Source organism: Lepidochelys olivacea (assembly GCF_965140295.1).
Source record: "Lepidochelys olivacea isolate rLepOli2 genome assembly, chromosome: 12".
NCBI classification, from domain to species: domain Eukaryota; kingdom Metazoa; phylum Chordata; order Testudines; family Cheloniidae; genus Lepidochelys; species Lepidochelys olivacea.
In genome coordinates, this window is record NC_140422.1 from 13,154,026 (window position 1) to 13,181,766 (window position 27,741).

Consider the following 27,741-nt stretch of genomic DNA (forward strand, 5'->3'; position numbering starts at 1 on the left):
AACACTGAATAACTAGGCCACACTGCCTCTCAAATTCATTTCTTTGTAGAATATGTTAATAGCATTGAAAATTAACAAATGGTGAACATTTAACTTGTTGCATTCAGGGAAAACATGAGATGTTCCCTAATATCTTGGAATTATTTTAGTCAGCTAAAAAGTAGGGTCAAGATTTCGTGTTACGATAGTTCTTACTTCAATTCCTTATACAAATTCTAATCCTGATTCATTAGATGTAAATTCACTTTTACTCTGTCACAGCCAATCTATTGAGACATCCAATTTCCATTTCTATTTAGGTGTGGAAAGCAGAGCTGTGTGGGTTTGGGAATTTTTTGGTTGTAGTTTTTGTTACATATCGCCATGGAAAAACATACCTATTCCAGTTGAAATTTGTTTCTTCAGATCAGATTCATGAGGAGTTAAAGTACAGTTTCAGATTATTCACAAAAATGCAGAACATTTTTTGCAATTTACACTTTGGTGAATAAGCTGGTTTATGATTGGCTGGAGCCCAGGAGAACATTTGTAAGTCAATGAGTGCATTGTTAAATAATGATGTGAACAGCACAAAGTAGCATTCATCTTGTTAACTATACAAAAACACATTGCATTTATCTTTACATATTCTATCCTAACTGTGAATCATTTCATACGTTTACTCTTGGTTCAAACTTAATAATTTTTTGTGATGGTTTCAGAAATTCTAATTCTGTGTCCCATCCCTGTTGCCTACAGGTTTTTGGTATAGAACCAAATAATGTGTTACGACAAAAATAGTTATTATTATCCCCTAGACTTTTTTTTTAATAGGACACAAGACTCCTTTGTGTAAGTGCCTCTTAATCAGTATCAGAATAATTTTACAGTATGAGAACTGTTGTCACTTTATAGTCAATATTTCTTTGAACAGGCAACAGGGCTTTAGACTCTATACTTCACAGATGTTAAAAGAGATCAGGTGGGTAATCACAGGTCTCTGCATTAAGAGGTTTTGTTTGTGGAAAGAATGGTTTTGTCAGTTGTCTGTTGCTGAGGTTTGGAGTTGTGGATTCCCCTGGAATATGCATCTGAATTCCTTTTCTAGTCCCACAAATGCTGCACACTGCCAACTTTTCTGACTTTGGAGCTCTAAATTAAGGCCAGTTCCTTTGCTCATCCCACAAACTCTTTCATGTTCTTTAACCGCAGCCTGAGAAAGGCGCCTTGGTTTCAACAGCAGCAGACCAGCATATGTTTCCTTAATTCCTAAAACATGATGACAGTAGTCTCTGTGCCACTAAAAGCTTTTTTCTTTATTATTTTTGTCAAAGTTGATTTTTAAAAGTTCTTCACATGCCACATGTTTTATTGCAGTGCCTTCAGTGTGAGCCATGAACAGCAATGGAAGTTAAAGGAACAGCAACTGAAATTACAAATTGTTCAACTTGAGACTGCCTTAAAGTCTGACTTAGCAGACAAAAGTGAAATCCTTGACAGAATGAAACTAGAAAGAGGTATATTTATAAAATAGCAGTCTTTTTCTCAGTGTGCTGCATGTGCAAGATTCTTCTGCCTTTCTAGTTCTAGCCCAGTATGCATGTCGTAGAAAAGTTCAGTTCCTATAACTGGTGATTATGGGCCACACTTCAAGGCCTTGATTGAGCAAGGTGCTAAAACACGACTAACGTTTAATCACATACATAATCCCATTAGGCATGTGCTTAAGGGGAAGCTATATCCACTGGGATTTTAAAATTGCATTAACGCTTTCACTCTAAGCCTGCTTTTACTCAGGCTTCCTATTCACTGTCATCCTTCACTGTGATAACTTCTCTCTGACAAGAGGGCGTATCTGACATTCCCTCCCAAAATATGACCCTCTGTTATTCAGACTCCATGCACTATATTATGTTGTGTGTATACCATACAATCATTTGGAGATTGTACAGTTGTCTCTGTTTCACCTTTCATGTGGCCAGCTATTTTTTAAACTTCTCTATATACATTAATTTTTGTTCATAGCTGGGTACAAATCCAGTTACCACACTATTTTTTTATTCTGATTTTCTGATCACTTTATCCAGTTAGCCTTTTTCCTGTGAAGCAGGACATCATCTGATCGTTTAAGGTTGTGAGTAGATCCAGTGACTTCAAAGTTAAGCAGGTGTTTAAGTGCTTTGTTGGATTGGGCCCAAAGAATTTGCAGCTTAGTTGATACCAGAATGGATAAAATACCTTAAGATAAAGGTTACAAAACATTGATTCATGTGTGTCTTTAGTCTATAAACTAAGTGTTGGGAATCAGGGCTTTCTGATCAAACAGTCTAAGGCAAGAGTACAGTGTGGTTGTCGAAGCATGAAAGTGTATTGGTTAAGAAAAGTGTGATGGCTCAGTGATGAACTGCATATGTGATATCTCTGCAAGTGTCTCCTGTGGGCACTTATTCCAAGTAAGAGGATTCCACCTGCACTCTTCCCAGAATTGAACCCCATTGTTCACCATCCCACTTTGGACTGGATCATCACTAAGGTCGACAAGAGATCGGTCTTATCTCACGAGATGGTAAGCAATTTCCTCAAAGGCCTTGGGAGAGTTTTTCCTCAGATGAGAGATCCAGTCTCACCCTGATCCATGTCTTATCAAAGTTGATGGGTCCGCCCTTCGAGCCACTAGCAACATGTTCGCTGTTACACCTCTCTTGGAAGGTTGCATTTCTGGTGGCCATCACATCATCCAGATGAGTATCAGAGATCCTGGCCTTCACTGCGGAGACCCATATACAGTTTTCTTTAAAGATAAGGTTCCGCTACACCCACATCCAAAATTTCTCCCCAAAATGGTGTCCCAGTTCCACTACAACTGACTGATTTTTCTCCCAGTTTTTTACCCTAAGCTGCATGTGCACAGGGAAGAGCAGTGCCTACACTTCTTGGATGTTAGGTGGGCCATGGCTTTTTACATTGAAGGGACAAAACCATTTTGCAAGTCGCCTCAACTATTTGTAGAAATAGTGGAAAGGATGAAAGGCCTGTCCATCTCTGCACATAGGATCTCGTCTTGGACCACGTCATGTATCCGAGCATGCTACGACCTGGTGGGGGTTCTGTCAGAGCTGGGCAGCTGGAGAGCAGCAGCTGCTGGCTGGGAGCCCAGCTCTGAAGGCAGAGCCACCACCAGCAGCAGCAGCGCAGAAAAAGGATGACATGGTATGGTATTGCCACCCTTACTTCTGCACTGTAAGGGTGGCAATATCATGACACCCCCTAAAATAACCCTTTGACCCCCCTGCAACTCCCATTTGGGTCAGGACCCCCAATTTGAGAAACACTGGTCTCCCCCATAAAATCTGTGTAGTGTAGCGTAAAAGCACACAAAAGACCAGATCTCATAGGGGGAGACCAGATTTCATGCTCTGTAATGCGTTTTTTATGGCTAATACAAATGAAAAAGCTTCATGGTTAATGTTGGGGGGGATGTTTATGTGGTGGTGGGAAGAAAGCAAGAAAATAGTAAACAAAAGAGGCACTCATTGCTCTTGGGAGACTATAGTTTAGTTTATTCATAGGAGCGGATTGTGCATAATGATATTTGCTGCTTCTCCAAGTGATTTCACATTTCCATTCCATTTAAGGTGTGTGAATGCCCAGTGCACTATCATCAGAGATTTTTCCCTTAGCAGTACCCATCCGGCTGGCGCCTGCACCTTCTGCTGTCTCACGCTGTTCTTGTATAAAGGGCAGAACTGACCCCAATCCCCCTCAGTTTCTTATCACCCTTGACTGTTGTCAGAGTATTCTACCTTGCTACTGGAAATGTTTCCCTTTCTTATTATTGTATATAGTTGGTACTTGTCTAATAGCTTTAGTCTTAGTTTAGCTTTTACTAGTAGGTTTCATTTTGCTGGCTTACTTAGTATACTCTTCAGTTCCCGCCATGTGGGTACTGGTGTCTGGTACTGAGGCATGCCTTGGTCCCCGAGCTTTAAGCCTTGTGATGGATGCAAGAAACCGATATCAGTCAGTGACCTGCACTCCAGGTGCTTGAAGTGCCTAGGAGAACCTCACATCATGGACAGTGCCAAATCTGGAGGGACTTTAAGCCCAGAACTAAAAAGGACAAGGAGGTTAGGCTAAAGCACTTTTTTATGGAGCAACCCTGGGCCCACCCTTGGAGCCCCCCTCTTTGGTGCATGAACTGAGCACATCTGCTTTGGTTAGGAGCACTCTCCCTGTCTTGGCTGAGTCTCAACACCAATCTCCTTCTCTGGTACTAAAGAAAAGGCACCAGGAGACCGCATCGAAGGATTTGGCGATGAAGAAATCAAGGTCTCCGGATCCAAAGTCCAGCAAACAAGCCGAGATAAAGAGTAGAGTATGTTCAAATCCAAGGCACTCTCTGTTGCAAATAGCCCCTCAGGTGAGGTCCAGTGCCAATACCGGCCACTGAGACCAACTTCGTGGCACCAGCTGGTTCAGTAGTGCTGCCATCTTTGACTCAGTAGCAAGAGACTATACCGGGGTCAACAATGCCTGAGGTGTATGCTGCGGCATGTCATCTACTGAGTCTCTTGGTACCAGCTTCACCAGCAGTTCATGAAACATCTCACCCAGTACCAATGGACACTTGTATAGATTTGCCAACTACCAGCATTCAGCACCCAGTACCGAGGGCACCTTTGGGCAATCTAATACACCCTCATATGTGATGATGTCAAGAGGCAAATCACCTATGATTTCTCCGATGCTGTCCTCTCTGGCACCAAAAGGTGCTGCACTTCATTGGTCAAATGAATCTGGTTCCGAGTCAGAAGCTGCCTTGTATGTGTGTCAGCCACATCACGTTAGCCATCGCTCCTCTCTGAGGGGTTTTCACCCCTGGTATCCAGTGGAAGCTCCGCATTGGCCTGCCATTAGAGAACTTTAGGCTGTAAGAAATTGGGTTTTGGGACCATACCACTGGCCATATTGGAACCCTGGGGGGTTCCAGCTGCCTCCAGATCGTCTTTGCATCCTCCCTGCTCTACATGTTACAGTAGTTATCACAATCCTTCCTGTCGAGAGCCACAAGAAGCCACTCCTGGTACCAGGCTCAGTACTGAAGGTGAACAATCTGCTGCAATTTACTGCAAAATCAAAAGATGCAAAGAAGCTTGATCCGCATTGCTAATCCCCAAGAATTACTGGAGGGTTATTTCTCCCTCTGGGACAATGTTTTAAAATTTATGGACAAGTTGCCAGAGAAGGCCAGGCAAGAGTTTCTAGCTGTGGTGGATGAGGGAAAGATGGTGGCCAGGACCTTTCTTCAAGCTTCTTTGGGTGCTGCAGATTTTGCTGCTTGAGCCCTGGCATCAGCCATTATAATGCGTAGATATTCATGGCTATCGATCTTCTTCAGGAGGTCCAACGAACCATTCAGCATCTCCTTTTTGAGGGACTAATGCTTTTTCACAGCATATTGATGATAGGCTTCATAGCCTTTTAATTATGGTGGAATTGGGATACACCCTTCAGTTTATTTCTGCCCCTCTTCTCTGTCCCTTTTCAGGGACCACTCTCATGAAGGAATTCTCCTTCAGGAGGTACAATTTCCCCTTCTGTTGGGAGCCATAGAAGAAGTTTCTCCTTTTCACAGAAGAAAGGGGTTTTATTCTTGCTACTTCCTAATCTAAAAAGTAAAGGAGATTTCAGATCAATACTAGAACTGAAGGAGCTCAACAGATATCTAAAGAAAATAAAGTTTTGCATGGTCACTCTGGCTTCCATGATCCCCTCCCTGGGTTCTGGCAACTAGTAGGTTGCCATCAACTTAAAGGAGGCACAATTCCATGTAGCAATACATCAAAGCCACAGGAAATACGTCAGTTTTATGGTCAACTGATCCCACTACCAGTTTGCAGTCCGCCATTTGGCCTCTCTGCAGCTCAGTGTGTTTTTACACAGCATGTGGCTGTGTTCCTGAGGAAATTAGGAGCTCTAGTGTGCTGTACCTGGATGACTGGCTGGTGAGAGGCTGATTCAAGAGCCAGGTACTGTCCAGCATGGCCATGATCCAATCTACCTTTGGCATGCTAGGATTGCTGATCAGTAAAGAAGAGTCAATCCTCTCGTGTTCAGAGAATAGAGTTTATAGGATCAGTTTTTGATTCTGTGGAAGCAAGGACATTCCTCCCACAAACTGGATTCTAGATGATGCTGGCCATTCATTACAGCTGAAGACCTATCTTTAGTGAGGCGGAGTGGCCTCCCTCTGTCGCAGACAGTGAGGAATCACTCCCCATCTCCTGGTGGACCCGCCCCTTGGACCAGAAGCAGAGGGGAGGAACAGGCTGTATAAAAGGGTGGGCCTGCAGCTTAGTTGAGGGAGAGACAGTGAAGGAGTCGGATGCTGCTGCTACCTTGCTGCTAGTCCTGAGCCAGGGACTGAGCTGTGTCAACCCCTGTCTCTGGAATAACACCCCGAGGAGCAGCTGTCTTGCAAATATCTGGAGGAGCTACTGCCCAACAAGTATCTGGAGGTGCTGCCGCTCAGCGAGTAATCCAAGGAGCTGCTGGAACTGCTGGCTGCCTAGGAGCCCAAGGGCCCGTGAGTAACGAAGCCCTACGACCAGGTAGGGTAGGAAGTAGCCCAGGGAAACCAGACATTAGTCCAGTTGTGTTTGCTGAAGTCATGGTTTCAGCAGGATCCCCACTGACCCAGTGGTGCTATTCCCCGCCACTGCTAAGGCCCTGGGATGAGACCCAGTGGAGTATGATGGGCCTAGGTCCCCATCCTGGGGTTGCAGCCTCCCCAACTTAGGCTGGATGGCCTGCGTTCATTTGTCTGCCCTAGCCAGGGACTTAGGCCTATTTGCTATCTGCATAGCCAGGGAGCTGGGCCACAGACTGCCTCTGTTCTGCCCCACCCAGGGGGCTGAGCTTGGCACTGTTTGCTGCCTACCCCAGCCAGAGGGCTGGCTACAGACTCCTTACTGACTTACATTGCTAATCCTCAGTTGATCAGCCCTCAGCCATTAGGTGGTGTAGCAAAGCACAGTGGCCTCCCTCTGACACAGACAGAGAGGAACTCCAAGCCACATCACTATCCTACTGCAACAGTTCAGAATTCCTTCGGCCTCCTGGGACATATGGGGACATATACTTACATGGATTGACATGACAGGCTTCATCTTAGGAAGCTGCAGTGCTGGCTGAGCTTTGTGTACTCCCCAAATTATCATTCACTGCATATGGTGGTTTGAGTACCCATATACATGGTATCTTAGCCTCTTTTCACTAATGGATAGACCTATCCAATGTATGTGTAGGTGTTCCATTTGCTTCCTCTTAACTGACTTTGACTTTATTTATAGACTCCTCTGCTCATAGATTGCGGGACCCACCTGGAATCTTTGCAGACTCAAAGACTATGATCAGGTGGAAGATTTAGTTCTCCATACAAATATAAGATAACTGAGAGCCATTTGTGTAGTTTGTGACACTTTCTTTCCCCATATCAAAGGAAGGGATTTACTAGTATTTACGGACAATACAGCAGCCATGTTCTATGTGAACAGACAGAAAGGGGCCAGATGGACCCTTCTTTGCCAAGAAGCAATGCTGCTCTGGAACTTTTTGTATCAACTCAGTCCATCTCAAAGCCTCACACCTTCCGGCTGTACAGAACAGTCCAGCAGACCCAACTGAGTAGGTCTTTCACAAGTACAAACAAGTGGATTCTGCCCAGATACAGTCAGGTTCATTTTCTAACTGTGGGGAATTCCCCATATTGACCTGTTCTCAATCTGCATCGACAGGAACTGTCATCAGTTTTATTCACGAGCAGGTCTCTCAAAGACTCATATACTTTAAGGTCCGAGGGGATCATCATGATCATCTCCTCTGACCTCCTGCCCATTGCAGGCCACAGAACCTCACCCACTCACTTCTGTAATAGACCCCCTAACCTCTGGCTGAGTTACTGAAGTCCTCAAATCATGTTTTAAAGACTTCAAGTTACAGAGAATTCATCTGCTCATAAGGATGCTTTCCTGTTGCTCTGGAAAGATAATCTCATGAATGCATATCCTTCAATTCCTCTCCTACTCAGAATGTTAAAAATCAAGCAGGTCTATGCTTGAGTGATGCTTATAGTATTGACATGGCCTTACCAGCATTGGTTTTGTACTCTGCTAAGCCTCTCAGCTAGGGCTCTGTTGACACTACTCCTAGACCCAGAACTGATCTCACATGACTATAGTTTCCTTCTCCATACCAGCCTAGAGGCCCTTCACCTTACAGCCTGGATGCTCCATGGTTAACAGCTCAGGAGGAGATCTGTTCAAAACATCCTTTTGAATAATAGGAAGCCTTTTACTAGGAACTCTTATCCATCGAAATTGAAGAGAGTCTCCATCTGGTCTCAGCAAAAAGAGGTTTCCCCAGTCCGGGCTTCAATACAATATGAGCTGAACTTTTTGTTATACCTGAAACAACAAGCTCTTGCCATTAGTTCCATCAGTGTTCACCTAGCAGCTATCTCCGGTTTCCACCCTCCAAGTGATGATTGCTCTCTCTTCTATAATCCCATGTCAATTGTGTTTTTGAAGGGTCTGGACCAAATAAGATCTTCTACCTGGGGATATATTTTCCCTTTGGTACTTAAAACTAGTGTTAGCAAAATTAATGAGCCCTCCCTTTGAACTGCTGGCCACCTGTTCATTGCCCCATTCTCAATGAAGATAGCCTTTTTGATGGCAATTACCTTGGCTAGGAGAGTAGGTGAATTGAGAGCTATGGTATCTGTCCCACCATATACAATCTTCTGTAATGACAAGATATACTTTTGCCTTCATCCAGTTTCTGGCCAAAGTGGTTTCTCACTTCACATCAATCAGGCAATATATTTACTAACTTTCTTCCCTAAGCTTCATGCTCAAAAAGGTGAGGAGAAACTCCACACTCTGGATGTTGGGAAAGTGTTAGCATTCTACTTGGACAGGACTACATTGTTTAGATTGTCCTCACACTATTTGCGGCACTTGTGGACAGGATGAAGGGTCTTCCAGTCTCATCTCAGAGACTCTCATCATGGATTGCCTCCAGGATATGTTTGTGCTATAGAACATGGTGAATATAACTCCACCAAACAAGTGGCTAGTCCATTTAACCAGGTCACACACAGCCTTTGCAGCCTTTCTAGCTGAAGTGCTTCTTCTGGACATTTGTAAAGCTTGAACTCCTGTTTTTTGAAGTGTGTTGCACATGTCCATTCCATGACCCGCCCTTCTTGGAGTCTGTCTGGGAAGAAGGAACTGAGTACAGTCAGGGCAGCTTTGCCCTTTATATCATTGTACAAGCATGAGACAGCAGAGAGCAAGTGCACCAACCTGACGGATATTAATAAGGGGAAAATCTCGGATACTAGTGCACTGGATGTGCACATACCTGAAGTGGAATGGACATGTGCAACACATCTCAAAGAACAACAGTTACAGAACAGTTATTAACCATTTTTTTCATTTTTCCTTTCCACCGCCACTTTCAATTTAACACTGATGGGTTGGCATGAAGAGTTCAGTGTATTCGTTTAGAGAAAATACAGACTTAATTTTTATTCAAAGTACAGATGAGTTTCAGATTTTGTGAATATGTGGGGAGGAATATTTAAAAGCTATCTAATGTTTAAATTAACTACAGGTTTAATGGCCAGCTTATTTAAATTCTTTCTATTTTTAACAGGAATGCATAGATCAGCACAGATGCTAGCTGCCGCTTCCCGCAGCTCCCATTGGCCAGGAACGGCGAACCGCGGCCACTGGGAGCTGTGGGGAGCCGTGCCTGCCGATGGTCAGCATAAACAAAATGTCTCACGGCCCGCCAGCAATTACCCTGGTGGGCCGCGTGATGAAGGTTTCCGACCCCTGGATCAGCACAATGTGTGTAGTGATTACAGCTGAGGATATTTGCACAAAGGGGCTTTGAAAATTGTTTGTTTTGCCAAAATATTCTCCTACATGCTGGCAAATAATTCTGTGTTAGAAGGACATATTTTTTAAAAAGTAAAATATTGCTACTTTTGAATACAAGACTGTTGTGATTGGCAGAAGCTGCTGATTATTGCTAATTTAGAAGTAAGGAGTGGGTCTGAGAAATGCCTTAAGTTTGTTCCATGAAATTCTGTTCAGATTTCAGTGAGAGAAACTTTTTTCATAAATTCATAGATTCCAAGACCAGAATGGACCATTCTGATTATCTAGACTGACCTCCTGTATAACACAGACAACAGAACTTCCCCCAAATAATTCCTAGAGCATATCTTTTGCAAATCACCTCTTCCTTTCTGTTACTTGCATTGTTCAGGAAAATTTTGTCAGCCTGACAAAGTAATAACAGAACATTAACATTCTAATGTAAGGGTGGGCTCCTACTGGTACTGAAGTAATCATACCACACACACTGCACAAGTAATCCATGGAGTAGACAGTCTCTCCAGGAGGGTGGGAGAGAGCTGGGCTGGGCATTCTCCCAACAACCCTCCCTTCACCCCCAGAACACGGTCTCAGTGGCCCAGTCCCCTCCTTTGGGAGCACCATATGGAATATTTCTTAACTCGAGTGCTTGACTTTTCAACCTAAAGGACATCAATTTAACTTCATTTGCTTGTATGTAATTAGTATATAAGGGCTTGAAAAGTCCTCTCACCCACTTCCATGAGGTGGATCTTTCCTGACCACGTACTACCCACAAGTTTAAGCTTTTGCATAAGAAAGATAGGTTTCAGAGTAACAGCCGAGTTAGTCTGTATTCGCAAAAAGAAGAGGAGAGTGTTTCTATAGCACTTAGAGTTGTGAAGATAACCCTCTAAGAAGTAACCCAAGTGTAAATTGGTGCAATGATGTCGTCTTGAGTCTAGAGAGACTGCTCGTGTCGCAGCTTGTGTTAGGGGGAAGGAGGCCTAGTTGCTGCTGCTGTTGCTATTAGTGCAGCCACCACAACAGGATTTGTGTGCCTGGGGAGGAGTATTTGCTGACCTCCCCCCCCGCCCCACACACACACACTCCATGTTTTCTCCATGGTTGTAGAGAATTAAACCATTGCTAGTGGTTCTGTATTGCAATTGAAAATGAGTGTTTTGTACTGGGAGAGAGTATGTTTGCCCATTATGATTTTTGGGTTGAAAGGCATATCAGTTGAGATGGCTGTATACAGGAAAGTTGATTTAGCTGATGAGTTCCCTTAATTTTAGTGATTGTGTCATATAAATACAGAAAAAAAAATTAGTTTAATGCCAGTATTTGAAACCTTCAGAACTAGGATCTCTGGTATCTGCTGAGTTTAGTCCTCAGAATTAAAAAGCAACTCTGTAAATATAGATAAGCTATGGAGCATGTCTTGAGGTCAACAGAAAAGGTCTTAGCACTAAGAGGCTGTCAGAGACTATTTTCTTGAAAGAAGAAGGATATACTCTCAACTAAATGTGTAGTGTTTTATCCAATCAACTCCTGTTAGTACAAATGGGAATTGCAAAAGCTAATGCTTGCACATCAAGTTGACTGTATCTCCAACCAAGAAAATTAATGTATAATATTACAGCAAATGGTGAGGGAATATAATTTTGGGACCCTCAGTAGATAGTCACGGGAGGAGGAATACACATTATAGAAAACATTGCAATAAACCAAAGAAAGTGGTAGACATTTTCTACATCTGTATTTGGAAAAGGCTTAAATGTAGGACTGGTCTATATTAGAAAAGTTGCACTGGTAGAACTAAATTGATTTTAAATCATTTGGCCTAATCCTGAAGTTTCTATACTTCATCCTTACTGATGCAAAATTCCTATTAAAGCTTGCTAGCTATTGATACAGATTTAATTGCATGTTAGTGGATAATTTGGGGAAATCTTTACACCCCATGCCAGATGAGTTAATGGTTGACTAAGAATATCACACAAAAATAGTTGAAAATACTTAGTGTGATGATGATCAAGGTTTCCCTGTATTTCAATATGCTTCTTTTTAAATGTAGATTTTTTTTAATGCATTGAGTTGAGCTTTAATATCAGTAAGAACAACCCTCCCAATATTAGTTCCAACTACCAGGTCAAGAAAACCTATGTTCAACCTCATTTTTCAACTAGCTAAGACCATATGACTTGCTACGTATAAGGAATGGGGGACAAATATTTAAAAATGCATTTATTATATAGAGGTAGATTTGAAAATCAGTATCACAACTTTTTGAGTTATATTGGATTAAATGGAGTATGGTGTTTGTTTTTTGTTTAATAAGACCAAAATGAGAAGCTGACCCAAGAGAACAAAGAACTTCAATTGCGTTATCTGGAACACAAGCAACAGCTAGATGAACTGAAAAATCACATGAAGTTTTTCACCAAGGTAAACTTTTTTCTGTTTAGAAAATGACCAAAAAAAGCTTTCTATGTTTTATGCATATGGCAAGTACTCTTAAAAGCAAAACCAAAAGAATGCAGAAGTATGATGGAGTTTATTTATTTATGATATCAGGCAAAGTGTCATGTTTAGTGAGAATGCACCATGTTATTCTGAATGTATCTCTCCATTATTCATTCACATCTGATAACACCTTTTATTGACTATTTCTGTTTCAGGAGAGTGATACTGAAATGGCAGAACTCAGTGAAGCTCTCATGCTTATAAAGGTAACTTATACAGAAATTGATCACGTTTTGGTCTGTCCCACTCTACTTTTTAACTCTGTGATGACTTTTGCATGTTCTCTACACAATGCCTCAGCCTTCAAGAGGTGAATCGTTTGTGCATCTTTTAGTAGCTAGTGCTTCTTGTTCGTACATGTGCATATGTCACTCTCCTGTGACAGGAAAGCAGAAGGGAGAGAGGAAAAGACGGCAGGATGAAATTTATTTAGGTTATGTACATATTTCATAATAACACCAAAAGTGAATTAGGCCAGGTCGGTAGACAATTGCTTTCAAAACTTTACCTTTTTTTTTTTTTTTCAGTGAAAAGGGTTGCTCTTTGTTTGTTTATTTATTACTTTACCCTGTCACAGTGCTGATCAAAAACAACTTTTCGCTCACTAATTTTGAAGGCAATGGAAGTATACTCCAAACTAAAATGTTAAGCTCTGAAAGCACGATAAAAAGATGCTCTCTGGTTCCTGAACACCTGTTCCTGCTTATTTATAAAAGAACCAGAAAAATCCTTTTTTTCTCTTGCACATCGTTTGTAATTCTGTTGTTTACAGCAAGACTGAAATGAAGTGAATGTTTCCTGTGTTCAGGCGAATCCTTTTTATTTATTTTTTTTCTTTTAAAAGATTCACATATGATCCACCTTGGACTCTTAAAGATAAATACCATTTCTAAAATCAAAAGATCCACAAACAAACAAATCACTATTCTAAACTTTTTTTTAAAAGACTGGAATAGAAAAAGTATTAATATCCCACTAGTATTGTAAACCGTAGTGTCAGTGGCTGAGGCAATGTAAAGGATTATGATCTTGGGTGAAAAAGCCAATGAGGTCTTCCAACTAAAACTCTTTCTATGCATATAGATTTCCTTTATTTAAAATAAAAAAAAAGGGGGAGAAGAGTCACTTGACCTGGACTTTAGGGGTCATACCAGTTTTTTTTTAAAAAAGCATAGAAAGCACCACAAGAATAATAACTCTGTATTAACTAATACGTGATTCAGCCCCCATAATAAAGATGCTTCACATAAGCCATATTTGAGAATATATTCCAACTCATGTCTCCTCACCAGCCTGCCTAATAGCCCATATATATGTGTTGAATAAAAGAGGTGATAAATATACCTCTGCATGAGCGTGCCCTCACAATAGAAAAGCAATCCTCTCAGATGTCATTAATCCTGAAGAATAAAACAGGGAATTAAAAAGAAAGCTAAACAAAGTAAATAATAACATAATTAGAGTTGTATCTACAATACAATATTTTTCAGTGTTTTCCATGAGACACCCATACGGTCTGTTTTGCTGAACTTAACAGGACTCTGTATTTTCATTAGTCTGAATATTTTGGATGAGCCTGTAATAATGCAGAATTGACAAACAGCACTTAATCTGATTAAATTTACACTGATGACGTCATCATCTTCAAAACTGTAATAATCCAAATGCTATAAAATCAAAGTAGCAAATTACATTGGGATTAGCTGATTGATTGATTGAATTTTTGGGTTTTATACTGGGCCCCATAACAGTAGTATATGAGCACCTTCCATGTAAAATCAGTAGCACTGGCCAAGTCCTTAAGTAGTTTAAAGAATCTCTCACGCTTGTTGCTTTTTGGGTACAAAACACTCATGGGGTGGGTTTTTAAAAGATTTTTAGTAACTTTCTCTTTTGGTAAGGGTTTAGGTGTAGAGGGAGGTATCAGTGCTGGGAGTGACCTTCTTATGATGGATGATACTTATGTCATAATAAGATCATGACATCCAAGAATCGGATTTCTCATACTACAAAAAATCAGAAACCAATTTTGGAGAAGCAGGTTTAGACAAAAATTTTAAAAAATGGATGCCGAACATTAGCATCCTAAATTTGTATTTAGGCACTTACGAAAGTTGTCTTGATTTTCAAAAGTGCCAAGCATCCAGAAGCTTTAATGTGCTTTGGATGTCCAGTACAGATGAAGGAGCTGCACAAGGCCAGGGAAACTGTCATATGTAGCTGCCCAGGGTCCCTGTACTGCCAGGAGATCCATATGGATGCACTTCTTTTAAAGTTAATAACAGCTCTGTGCTGATGCAGGATCTAATTTAAGAATTAGATCCTAAATAAGGATTTAGGAGATGAACTTTAGACACTAATATTTTTTAAGATCTTGCCTTAATTTCTAGTCAGTTGCATTAATGGATTGGACCTTTTCAACTTGGCAAAAGTCTTCAGATCCTTTGTATCAAGTCTTTTCAATTGCTTTGTTTCCACGGTATGCATCTGATGAAGTGAGCTGTAGCTCACGAAAGCTCGTGCTCAAATAAATTGGTTAGTCTCTAAGGTGCCACAAGTACTCCTTTTCTTTTTGCAAAGACAGACTAACACGGCTGTTACTCTGAAATTTGTTAAAACTGTACAGCTTTGGGCCATGTAAAGGACAATTGTAAACTTGTGGCTTATTTGTGGCTTTTCCGTGTGTGTGTGTGTATGGCTGATTCTTCACGTTACCAAAATATTTACAGAATTTTGGAAAGACTGTATGTTATCTTTCAATTCTTACTGCTAAGTCATCAAGTCATTGTCGTTAATGATACCTAAAGTAAATCTGTAGAAATTATTACTTTCAGTTGATGAATAGAGATTTGATTTCTTCTAGGTATCTTGTGTGATGTCACTGGTTCCACATAGACAATGAAATATAGGATAGTGCAAAGTCCTGAGAGGTGCTGAACTAACTTTTTTCCCAGGCACTGGCAGGGGGCACTTGGAAACTCACAGAATTAGTCCTATAATAGTTTATTTTGTTGCCAGAATAAGACTGAATATCCTGTGTCTTAGTGTCTTGTTCACAGTAGATTAAACCATGCAAGCAAACACCAAATTGTACTGCAGAATTGTTCTCCAATAATAAAATATAAACTTTTTCTTGTAGGTTCACAAACAGCGGAAGAATGGGGACCTTACCTTTTTAGAGAAAATAGAAGATGACGTCCACAAAGACATGGAATATGCCATGCGGGAACTTCAAATAACACATGCAGAAACAGTGCAAGAACTTGAAAAGACACGGAATATGTTAATTGTGCAGCATAAAATTAACAAAGATTATCAGGTACTAAACTGTTCACAGTGGAAAATAACCTATAACAAAATACTAATATTAGCAGCACCTTAATTTTTTTCACTATCACGAAATCTTAATTAATGGTTAAGACTTGTGAATTGAGGAAGTTTTCAGCATAAAGAACTAAATATTGATATATTTGAGGTCATTGGGAGATTTCCCATTGTGATAAACATTGGCTATAAGGGTGAAATTCAGAGGGATGGGAGTGGATGAAATCCACATTCCATAGCCAGGGACAGCGTAGCCTGTTTGCATCTGCAATGTTCGGTTTAGTCCACAGGATCCACATAGTTGTAAGCTTCCTCTGCTTGCGCATTCCTTGAATACAAGCCTATTTGTGACTATATGTGAGTTCTGATTTGAAGTATACAGGCAAAGCAAAGCTTCTGGCCCAGTCAGCTACTCTGTTCACTCCTCCTCTGGCAAACTCATCTCTGCTATGGAACTGCAGACCTTGTTCATGTAATGGATGTCATTCTAAACCCATAAAAATTTGAAATCTAATCACTATTGTGAAAAATGAGGCTTGACTACACAGAGCAGTGTTAAAGCACATTAGGGAACCTGTACAGCACACCATCAGGGTTCACACAAACCATTTAATACGCAACATATTTGTGCTTTAGAAATCAACCCCCATGGGATGCATTACCCCTCGGTGTAGACCAGGCCTGAGTCTATTTCTGTTGGAATTAGAATAGGTTGTTGTGTTAATTAATCGGAAATGGTTGCTATTTTTGCATAGTCTCAAAATATGGGTTCAATCTTGAATTTAAATGATTTTTTTCTGTTAGTCATCATTGTAACTCCATGGTTTGTGCCAAAGAAATGGTGACTACTCTAAAACTGTGGCATAATGTATACAAAAGTGGTAACAGCTCTTCCCCTACCAATCTGGGCTGACTAGAGGTGATCTAGAAGCATTAGAATGAGTGCACTTAAAAAGTCAGTGTTTGCCAGTCTGTAGTTACTACAGTACCACAATCTCTGCTCTCCTAAGCAATAGGGAGATACTATTCTTATTGCAGATACTTGGAACAATAAATGTTGATTTTTTTTTAAATTGATACTAATTGACCTAATCTATATTCCATTATTAGTCCCCTGAGTTGTCCAGTTTTCCCCAAAATTAATTCTTCAATTTCAACAGTTGACGTCTGTCCTTGTACATAATTTAGAATATTTCTGTCAATAATATTATATTGTTTAACTCTTCCAAAAAAAGGAAATGAGACCTTTTCCCCCACATATGATAAATTATCAGAATATACTATCTTTACTAATATTCTTTCAGACTGAAGTTGAAGCAGTAACGCAGAAGATGGAGGGTTTACAGCAAGATTATGAGTTAAAACTTGAACAGTATGTCCATCTTCTTGACATTAGGGCTGCACGCATCCGAAAATTAGAAGGTACATTTTTAATCCAGTTTTTGATCCTATTTGATATCGCTAATCTGCCAAAAATTATTAGGATTTAAACATTTATTGTTTTTAAATTTGTTAGTAATCTGAATATCATCCTCATAGGATCTTTCTGTTCCTAAAACTAGAAGGCAACATCTAGCTTTGGGATCCACTAGCACGGATCCATCCCTTTGTCCATATAGTGTCTCATTGACTTCAAAGTTGAAAATAAAACCAGCAGCCAAAGAAGCAAAACCCTGTAAAAAGTAGCTGTCTATGAAGCAGCTATTCCAGAATAAGGGTAGAACTAGTTTGTGATGTGTATTATACTGTATATTGAAAATGTATCAACCTCTTACAATGGTGAGTGCCCCTAAAAACCAGAAATCACTGCCTAATATACCTGCAAGATACTACAGTATAATAATGAATTTAACCCCTTCCTCCATATAGATATCATAATATGTAGTACAGCAGTCCTTCTTAAACACTTGCAATTCTATAAAATAACTAAATAATGCAACTACAGTATTTGCAGTATTCACCACAAAAAGTATAGTGTTGTACTGCAAATATTGGTGTCACTTTATGCATAAAGGCAAAATTGGAAAGGTTTTCAGAGCAACCAGTTCACATGTTTGCCTCAAAAGAGAGATCTCAAGTATGAGAAAATGTTATACAGTAGAAGCTCAGAGTTACAAACACCTTGGGAACGGAGGTTGTTCATAATTCTGAAATGTTCCTAACTCTTAACGAAACATTATGATATTTTCAAAAGTTTACAACTGAACATTGACTTAATACAGCTTAGAAATGTTACTATGTTATGTAGAAGAAAAATGCTGCTGACCCTTTATATTTTTTTTAGTAGTTTACGTTTAACACAGTACTCTACTTTATTTGCTTTTTTTTTTTCCTTCATCTTGTCTCTGCTGCTGCATGATTGTATACCTCCAGTTTCAAATGAGGTGTGTGGTTGACTAGTCAGTTCATAACTCTGGTGTTTGCAACTTGGAGGTTCCACTGTACATAAGTAATTAACATCTCTGGTTTGTCTTACATTAGAAACAGTAATACTCCAGCATTTTTATCTTATTGCTAAAATATTAAATTAGATGCAATTGTTTTTTTCGTTTTTCTATTTTCAAGTTTACATTTGAAATCGCTATTATTTCCTAATATTTAACCTTCTTTTAATTCTTCAAAACTCATTTTATTCTTTCCATTAATTCACAAATTATTGCTGAGTTGAATGAAGCCAGCTTTGTTTTTCTTTTTCATTTAAAATATGATTTTACATGTAAAAATAAAAAAGCAATAACTAACAAGGACTAATACGATTCATAGACACTAAGGTCAGAAGGGACCATTATGATCATCTAGTCCGACCTCCTGCACAACGCAGGCCACAGAATCTCACCCACCCACTCCTGCAATAAACCTCTCACCTATGTCTGAGCTATTGAAGTCCTCAAATCGTGGTTTAAAGACTTCAAGGAGCAGAGAATCCTCCAGCAAGTGACCCATGCCCCATGCTACAGAGGAAGGCAAAAATCCTCCAGGGCCTCTTCCACTCTGCCCTGAAAATAAGCATTTTAATAATGGCTCAATTCTTTTTATGTGCTATAAAAGTGTATCCTATTTATGAAGAATATTATGGTGACTTGGGCCCTGGTTTTATTATTTTCTCTTTCAACAAAAAAAAAACAACTTATTTTGTATACTTACTTACTTTTGTATATTTCAACTGCAAAAATGCCTTCAACTGCAAAATTTCATCACACCTGAATGCAGTGGGTCTTTGGTCAGTAAGAAAAAGGGGATGAGGCTCTTTTACGGGTCCCAAATGTATTTGATTAGAAGGGAGGAGAAAGGGAGATGGACTTACCTGAACAGAGCCAAGGTGGGAACAGGAAGATGGCAGACTAGTAGGGTGAAGGCATTGACCCACTATATGCCTCAGTGGGAGATATTTATACCCTATGCATTCTATAGAGAACTTTCTCTGTCATTAATCCTCGACCAGCTCTGCAAACATATGTAGCTTAACTCTCTGATGTGTTTTTTAACCTAGGGCTCCCTTTTTAAAAAAAGATGTTTCATTTTAACGCTTCTTTCTCATAACTGCCTTGCAATTGATTATTAACCCCAGTGCGCTGAAACTATGGTGTAAAACCAGTGTATTTACATTGACTTCAGTGGAGTTATTCCTGATTTTTACGAGCGTGACTTATATGAGCACCAGGCCCCATATATAAAACTTGTGAATCATTTAATACCTAGAAGCAATTATACAGATTAGGAGCACTGAAATGTTTTGAAAAAAAGAATAACATTTTTTAACATTATTGAATTACCCTTTATTTTCTCTGTATTCAGTCATTTAATCGAGTTCTGTTGCAGCATTTGTTGATGACAAGAAAAAGATTTTCATGTTTAGCTCAATTTCATGTTATTTGTTGTAGCTCAACTAAAGGATATTGCCTATGGTACCAAACAGTACAAATTCAGACCAGAAATCCTGCCAGAGGATCCAGTAGATGAATTTGATGAAAGTGTCCACCTAGAAAGAGGAGAAAATCTGTTCGAAATTCACATCAGCAAAGTGATATTTTCTACAGAAGCTGTGCGTGCTTTTGGTGACCAGGAACCTGCAACTTTCTGTACATATGCATTTTATGACTTTGAACTACAGACAACCCCAGTAGTTCGTGATCTTCATCCATCCTATAACTTCACTTCACAGTATCTTGTGCGCGTGGATGACTTCTTTTTGCAATACATACAGAAAAGCACTATCACACTTGAGGTTCATCATGCCTTTGGCACAGATTACGAAACAGCTGCAGCATGTCAGCTGAGGTTCCATGAAATCTTGGAAAATAATGGCAGGATCTATAATACAGCAATTTTAGTTGGTAAGTAACATTTCAAAGTGTATTATGTGTGATATTTTAACTGACAGTTATAACCGTACATATTTGTACAGCACAGAATTCATGTTTTACAACTTTAAAAAAAGAAATATTGTATATACAAGACCAAATTCTGCTCTGGGATGTGAATGTATGTTTCACATTTGTCAGTTAGCAGTTGTGGGCAGGTCCTGAAGGGAACAATTTTGCCCATAATGGAATGAACACTCAGGATGTGTGTACCAGTGATAACAATGTAGTGGTGTCTGACTATGACATATATTAGAGGAGACAATGTGAATAAATTAAACTAGCAAAGATGGACTATCAAGTCTGGAAATAATGTGTTGATTCTTTCGATTCTGCTTTCCTAGGGCTTCTGATTTTAGGTTTTAACAGACAAAACACCCCAAGTAAAAAAAAGAAAGACTGGAAAAATATAACACTGGAAATGGTTACTTGTATCTAAAGACATGAAGCAGTAATTTAGATTATGGGAATGTGACTTCTAAAGAACACTACATGTTCCACATTAATTTGTCTCTGTAGACCCCGCTTTTGCACACTAAAGGTTCCCTAGTGTGCTTTAACATAGCGCTGTTTGAAACATACGATGCTGAAGCACACTAGGGAACATTTCATAAGCAGTAAGATTGCTCATTACAATATATACAAATAGAAAGCCCTGAAAACCCCCAATTTTTGGACAGCTACATAAAACTCAAAAATTGTTAAAAGTAAATTCTGAAAAGTAAATTAATAAACTCCAAAAAACAGAAGTCCTCACTGTACCTCACCTGTGAAGGGTATTTATGAATTAATGTGCTTGTACCCATGTGAAAAAAATCCAGGACTAATACTAACTTTTTATTATAGAGAAATATGGGCAAAAATAATAGTAAGCAGAACAATAAATTATAGAATTATACTACTATAGTACTATTTAAATCCTTTTAGGTATCTAAAGTAGTGTATGTAATAGATATCAAAAACTATGCAACGTTGACAGCTTTTCATTGTACCATAAGCATTTAAATATAACCTTTAATCATTAGACTTTTATACAGTTAAAGTTATATAAAGATTTTTTCCATACCCAAAGATTACTATTGGTTTTGGGTGAAATATTGGCACCACTGAGGTCCGTTACAAAACTCCCATTATTTCAGTGGCGCCAGAATCTCACCCATTGTATTTTGTCCTGTTTCTTATATTTTAAAATTTGCTTTCACATGCATATAGTAGAGGCTCCTCAAATTGGAGGAGTTGCCTACCTTGTTTTGCGTCAAAACTTGTTACTTCATTGAGGATAGGCTTTCACCCAGGGTCTTCAGATTGTTTCACCTGTACATACATTATACCTTTACATGTCAGTGTTGCTTTCCTATTTTCCACTGCCCCAGCCTACACTGCACATGTATTAGTACTGAATGCAATTTAAAAGCAAAATACTGCTAAACATCAGTGCTTTATAGCTAACCAAATTGTCATTTTAAGTAAACCGTTTCCTTGGTCAGTAGAGAAAGGAAAGTGGTTGTAGTTCAGATCAGTCAATTGGAGTTCACCATATAATACTAGAGTAATGAGCCATCAAAGAGATATAGATGTTTGTTCTGGTTATTTATTACATAATGTCGATATTTATGTTTGAACATTTCAGGAATGGGCAGGGTTCTTCTTCAAGTAGTGTCCCTATGGGTGCTCCCCTGTAGGTGTATGTGCGCCCCTGTGCTTCCAATCAGAGATCTTTGTTAGCAGTGTCTGTTGAGCCTGCTTATGTGCTCTCCCTCCCTCCTGGCCTGCCTGGAGGCTATCTAGCACTGCTCCAGTGAAACCCATTCACTTCCTTCTCAAACACCTTTTGGCCTGGAACAGAGCAAGCAGTCCTCCCTTCCATATCTGTGTCATTAGCATAAGTAGTCGTTGTTTTTGTTTCTTTTGTTCTCCTTAATGGTTAGTTTCCTTTTTTCTCCTTTTGGGATTTGAGATGTGTCCCCCTATGGGTGCTCCACAACCCACCCTCTGCCCCTCTACTTCCGAGTTCTCTATAGGGCTCTGCAGTAGAGAAGGAAGTGGATGGGGTTCGCCCACACAGTGCTAGATAGACAGCCTTGAGGCAGACCATGAGGGAGGTAGAGCACATGCGCAGGCTTAAAGGACACTGCTACCAAAAATCTCCAATTAGAGGCCCAGGGGCTCACATACACCTACAGTGGAGCACCCATAGGGACACACATCTCGAAGAACCATCATTACTGCACAAGGTGAGTAACTTCCTCTTCTCTTTCATTGTGTCAGATGGAAATTTCCATGACACACTAGATATTTATTTGTCATTAAATGCTCCCAATGGGATATTTTCCCATCACTATGGCATTTTAATGCAGTTATTTTAACAATTTCCATTTTAATCAGAGTTATGTTTAAAAAAAATGCCACTCAGTCCTGCTTCCCCACCTTCCATGGTGTCAAATATCTGGTTTACCCAGATACTGTTGGCTGATAGTTCCACCTATAGTTAAGCTTACCTAACATTTTCCATTATCTTTTATTGGACCAACTTCTCTTGATGGAAGAGACTTGGTTTTGAGCCACACAGAGCTTTTCTTCAGGTCTCCCAAGTTCTGTGTAGCTCAGACTTGTCTCTTTCACCAACGGAAGTTGGTCCTATAAAAGAAATTACCTCACCCACCTTGTCTCTCAAATATCCTGGGGCAACCACGGCTGCAAAAACACTGAAAACTTTCCATTATGTGTTTTCAGTTGCTTATAATTTTGCCAAACTTTAACTGTTCCATGCTTGTTTTCTGCTTCAGGCAGTGTGGGTTTTTTGTTGTTGTTTAATACAGTTTTTAATTATATAAAATCATAGAAATGTAGGGCTGGGAGAGTCCCTGAGAGGTCATCTAATCCATCTCTCTGCACTGAGGCAGGACCAAATATACCTAGACCATCCCTGACAGGTGTTTGTCTAACCCGGTCTTAAAAAAACTTCAATGACAGGGATTCTACAATCTCTATTGGTAATTTCTTCCAGCACAAAACTATTCTTTTAGTTAGAAAGTCTTTCCTAATAACTAACCTAAATTTCCCTTTCTACAGATTAAGCCAATTACTATTTGTCCAATTTTTGATAGACGTGGAAAACAATTGATCACCATTCTCTTTAAAACATCCTTAACATTTTGAAGACTCTTATCAAATCCCTCCTCAGTGTTCATTTTTCAAGACTAAACATGCCCAAACCTTTTCTGATAGGTCAGGTTTTCTAAACGTTTTATCAGTTTGTTGCTCTCTTCAGTTTGTCCACATCTTTCTTAAAGTGTGGCACTGAAAACTAGACACGATTCGCCAGCCTCATCAGTGCTGAGTAAAACAGAACAATTACCTTCTGTGTCTTAGATGCAACATTCCTTTAAATACACCCCAGAATATTATCTGTTTTCACAGCTGCGTCACACTGTTTTCTCATATTCAATTTGTGATCCACTATATCCCTCAGCTCCTTTTCTGCAGTTACAGTATCTAGCCAGTTATTCCCCCGTTTTGTAGTTGTGCCTTTGATTTTTCCTTCCTAAGCTTTGTACTTGTCTCTATTGAATTTCACTTTGTTGATTTCAGACCAATTCTGTAATTTGTCAAGGTCATTTTGAATTCTAATCCTAACCTCTAAGGTGCCTGCAACCCATCCCAGCTTGGTGTCATCTGCAAATATTATAAGCACTCTCTCCGTTCCATTGTCCATGTCATTAATAAAAATATTGAATAGTACCAGAGCCAGGACAGACACTTGTATGACTCTGCTAGATACATCCTCCCAGTTTGACAGCGAACCACTTATAACTTCTTTTTGGTTTCAGAGTAACAGCCGTGTTAGTCTGTATTCGCAAAAAGAAAATGAGTACTTGTGGCACCTTAGAGACTAACCAATTTATTTGAGCATGAGCTTTCGTGAGCTACAGCTCACTTCATCGGATGCATACCGTGGAAACTGCAGCAGACTTTATATACACACAGAGAATATGAAACAATACCTCCTCCCACCCCACTGTCCTGCTGGTAATAGCTTATCTAAAGTGATCATCAAGTTGGGCCATTTCCAGCACAAATCCAGGTTTTCTCACCCTCCACCCCCCCACACAAATTCACTCTCCTGCTGGTGATAGCCCATCCAAAGTGACAACTCTCTACACAATGTGCATGATGATCAAGTTGGGCCATTTCCTGCACAAATCCAGGTTCTCTCACCCCCTCCCAAAAACCACACACACAAACTCACTCTCCTGCTGGTAACAGCTCATCCAAAGTGACCACTCTCCCTACAATGTGCATGATAATCAAGGTGGGCCATTTCCAGCACAAATCCAGGTTTTCTCACCCCTCCACCCCCATACACACACAAACTCACTCTCCTGCTGGTAATAGCTCATCCAAACTGACCACTCTCCAAGTTTAAATCCAAGTTAAACCAGAACATCTGGGGGGGGGGGGTAGGAATAAACAAGGGGAAATAGGCTACCTTGCATAATGACTTAGCCACTCCCAGTCTCTATTTAAGCCTAAATTAATAGTATCCAATTTGCAAATGAATTCCAATTCAGCAGTTTCTCGCTGGAGTCTGGATTTGAAGTTTTTTTGTTTTAAGATAGCGACTTCTTTTTGAGTACTGTTTGTCAACCAGTTGTGCACCCACCTTATAACTAAAACTATTAGATGCATATACACATGATCACCTATTGTTTTCTACAAGACCTCTGCCTCATTCAGTGCAGAGGATGGACAAGAAGAAAAAGTATGTTCTCTTTTGTTTAGACACTGGAGTTGGCTGCAAGAGAGCTGGCTTTTGTTTCTGGTTCTGCCATAGACTACTGATGCAGTGCTGACAAACCATATGCATATTCACAAGAGGGGTAGAATTAATTTTGCACAGGAAACCTTAATTCTAGCACTTCCTAACTTTTTAGTGTTTGCTTTGCTACTGAAATGTTTATGTAATGACATTTTTTGTATGTAATATTATTATATATAATAAAATATTTATTCTATAGGAACTGGAGGACATATCCCAAACTATGGCACAGTGGATTACTGGGTCAGGTTACGAGTTCCTATGGATCAGGCTATCAGACTCTACAAAGAGAGATCAAAAGCTCTGGGATACATAACTTCCAATTTAAAGGAACATGAAAAAGCCCCACAGGTAAGCTAATTTATTTTTGGTATTCACATAGAGTAAGCTGTTCAAAACTTTTTATTTCCGTTCAATAGCTTCCTTCCATTGTTAGCTTTTGCTGTGTATATAAACTCTTTTCATTATTTTTTAAGGGATCTTGAACAAGAAAAGTTTTTGATTTTACTAGTTGTATGATATAGTGTATGGTTGTGTCAGGGAGAATAGGTTTTAACCATCAGTCATTAATTGTCACTAAAACTACTAGCTGTTGCTTAATGCATAATTTGAAATTCGATAGTGGAAATACAGGATTTCGTTATATCAGTTAGACTGATGTTGCAAAAACAGTTTAGCACAGTACAGTAAATAATTTTACCAAATGGCTTTTCTGTGATAGTTTCACAAATTTACAATAAAGTTACTTAAAATATACTACAATAAACTAATATTTTTTACACTGAACTGTTAACTTTTTCCTTTTTGTCTAATTCATCCAGATGAAGTCTATTAACATACGACTATTACTTATGCATCATAACAATAGTAAGCAACAGTCAGGGAGTAAAAGAGGAGAAGTTCAGATGTGTTTGACATTGGCTTAGGAAACAAAAAAACTTGAGCTAAATAAAATGAAACACTTTCTTTAATGGGATAGTGAGTCAGTTTTTGCTTTCAGTTTGTTAGTGTAAATCTGGAGTGGCTTCAATGGAGTTACTTCAGATTTACATCTGTGTAACCTGAGAAATTTGATGCAGTGACTTATATTTAGATCAATGCAAGCATTTTCACTTTGTAGTTGTTAAAAATAATGTAACTGTTAATAATACCAACAGTATTGCAATTTCTTACTCTGGCTTTGTGTTTACAAGAATTGAAGAGTCTTTTCATTGTTCAGCTATACCAAAAGAAGGACAGAAGACACTTGATATGGTTTTAATCAGGCCGCAACTTTATTATTAGATGTCTGGGAGTACCCAGCAGATAAAAGTGTACAGTGCAGGTAATCCCATGTTCATTCAGTAACTACCCAAGGGGCTTCCGCCAGCTCCCTGTCTTTTTCTGTCCAGGTCCCACCCAGCCAACCCATTACATGGACCTTACCATTCACCCCCCTCTCATAGGAGGGTTAAGGTAGGCTATAAGAAAGGGGGTTGGCTTCCTGCCAGACCATTCATAGGAGCCCCAAATCCACCCCATTCAATTCCTTTAACCAATACCTCCTTTTTAAGCCTTTTACCAAGCCATTTATCCAGTCACTGTATATCTTCCTTATGGATAGGGCCCTACCAAATACACGGTCCATTTTGATCACTTTCATGACCAGAAGGTTTTTAAATTGGTCAGTTTCATGTTTTCAGATGTTTACATCTGAAATTACATGGTGTTGTAACTCTGCGGTTCCAACCCAAAAGGTACCCAGAGGTGGGTCTGATTCCCTCTCCAGCCCAGCGGGGACTCGCAGCTAGGAACCCTAGGCTAGGGTGCTCCCAGCAGCAGGGAGAGGTCGGACTCATCTCCACAAACCTCCTTCAGCTGCAGGAACCCCAAGGGCTGTTGCCCAGCCCCAGAGCTTCCTCCAGAAGGGGGAGGCACTCGAAGGGGGTCTGATTTCCCCCGCCCACCCTGAAAGCAATCTTACAGGGGAAGGACAAGTCCTGTCCCTCCTCAGCCTGGCCAGCACTTGCAGCAAGGGGGAGATCAGATTTCATGTTTTTCACAGCCGTGAAATTGGTAGGGCCCTACCTATGGAATACATGCACTGGACATCCGCCCCACACTTAGACTACATGTCGCAACTCATTTAACTCCCTTCACACATCACATTAACGAAGCCCTTCCTAAACACACTGTGAGGAGGGCAAAAAACCTCCACTCCACCTAGGCCAAGCTGGTGGTGAGGAAAAAATTCTTTCCTAGCCACCCAAAAAGGGGCGACTAGTGCAAAGCCCACAGCAGGTCCTGACCAAAAATGTTTTTTTGCCACCTAAAGGGAGTGAGGATGGGTGCTGCTTCGCCTGTTCCGTGGAAAAGGGCTTATCCCACATGGGCTTGTCTCTTTTCTACCCTTCCGGTCCCAGGGGATGAGTCAGTGTTGCCACGCTGACCCATTCCCCCCTTTTGCAGCAGCTTCTGACCTCTCTCCACTCCCTCCCACCTGTAAAGCACTGTTCCCTTTCCCTCGGCCAGCCAGACAACAATCCCCTCCACACACACTTTGAGGTGCAGTGTGGTCATTTAATTGGTGGCTGCTGGCAGTTGTTAAAACAAGCATTAAAATCTGTATTTTATGGGGAAATAGGGTGGAAAGAAACCTTCCGAACACCTGGCTGAATCTCTGTTGCTTTCAGAAATATTTCCTGTTATAATTTGAACACAGATAATAATATCATGTGAAGGGCCCAGTATGTTCCTCACCTTCACAACTAGTTGCTGTATTGTGCTCCAGAATCTAAGCTTTCATTTATTTAAAAATAAC

The 27,741-nt window shown here is 40.0% G+C and overlaps 1 protein-coding gene across 8 annotated transcripts in view; it reads left to right on the forward strand.

The window, feature by feature from the left end:
* RPGRIP1L (RPGRIP1 like) overlaps positions 1-27,741 on the forward strand; it is a 140,918-nt gene that overhangs the window by 41,692 nt on the left and 71,485 nt on the right. For 6 of the 8 annotated variants that reach the window (XM_084645018.1, XM_084645022.1, XM_084645021.1 and 3 more), the window contains 7 exons: positions 1,357-1,496; positions 12,253-12,359; positions 12,593-12,643; positions 15,577-15,756; positions 17,066-17,183; positions 19,643-20,095; positions 25,141-25,292. In XM_084645018.1, the coding sequence (XP_084501144.1) occupies positions 1,357-1,496; positions 12,253-12,359; positions 12,593-12,643; positions 15,577-15,756; positions 17,066-17,183; positions 19,643-20,095; positions 25,141-25,292 (1,201 nt within the window). Of the gene's footprint in view, positions 1-1,356; positions 1,497-12,252; positions 12,360-12,592; positions 12,644-15,576; positions 15,757-17,065; positions 17,184-19,642; positions 20,096-25,140; positions 25,293-27,741 lie in introns of those variants that run through there. The other 2 variants (XR_014713796.1, XR_014713797.1) reach the window with 2 other exon arrangements.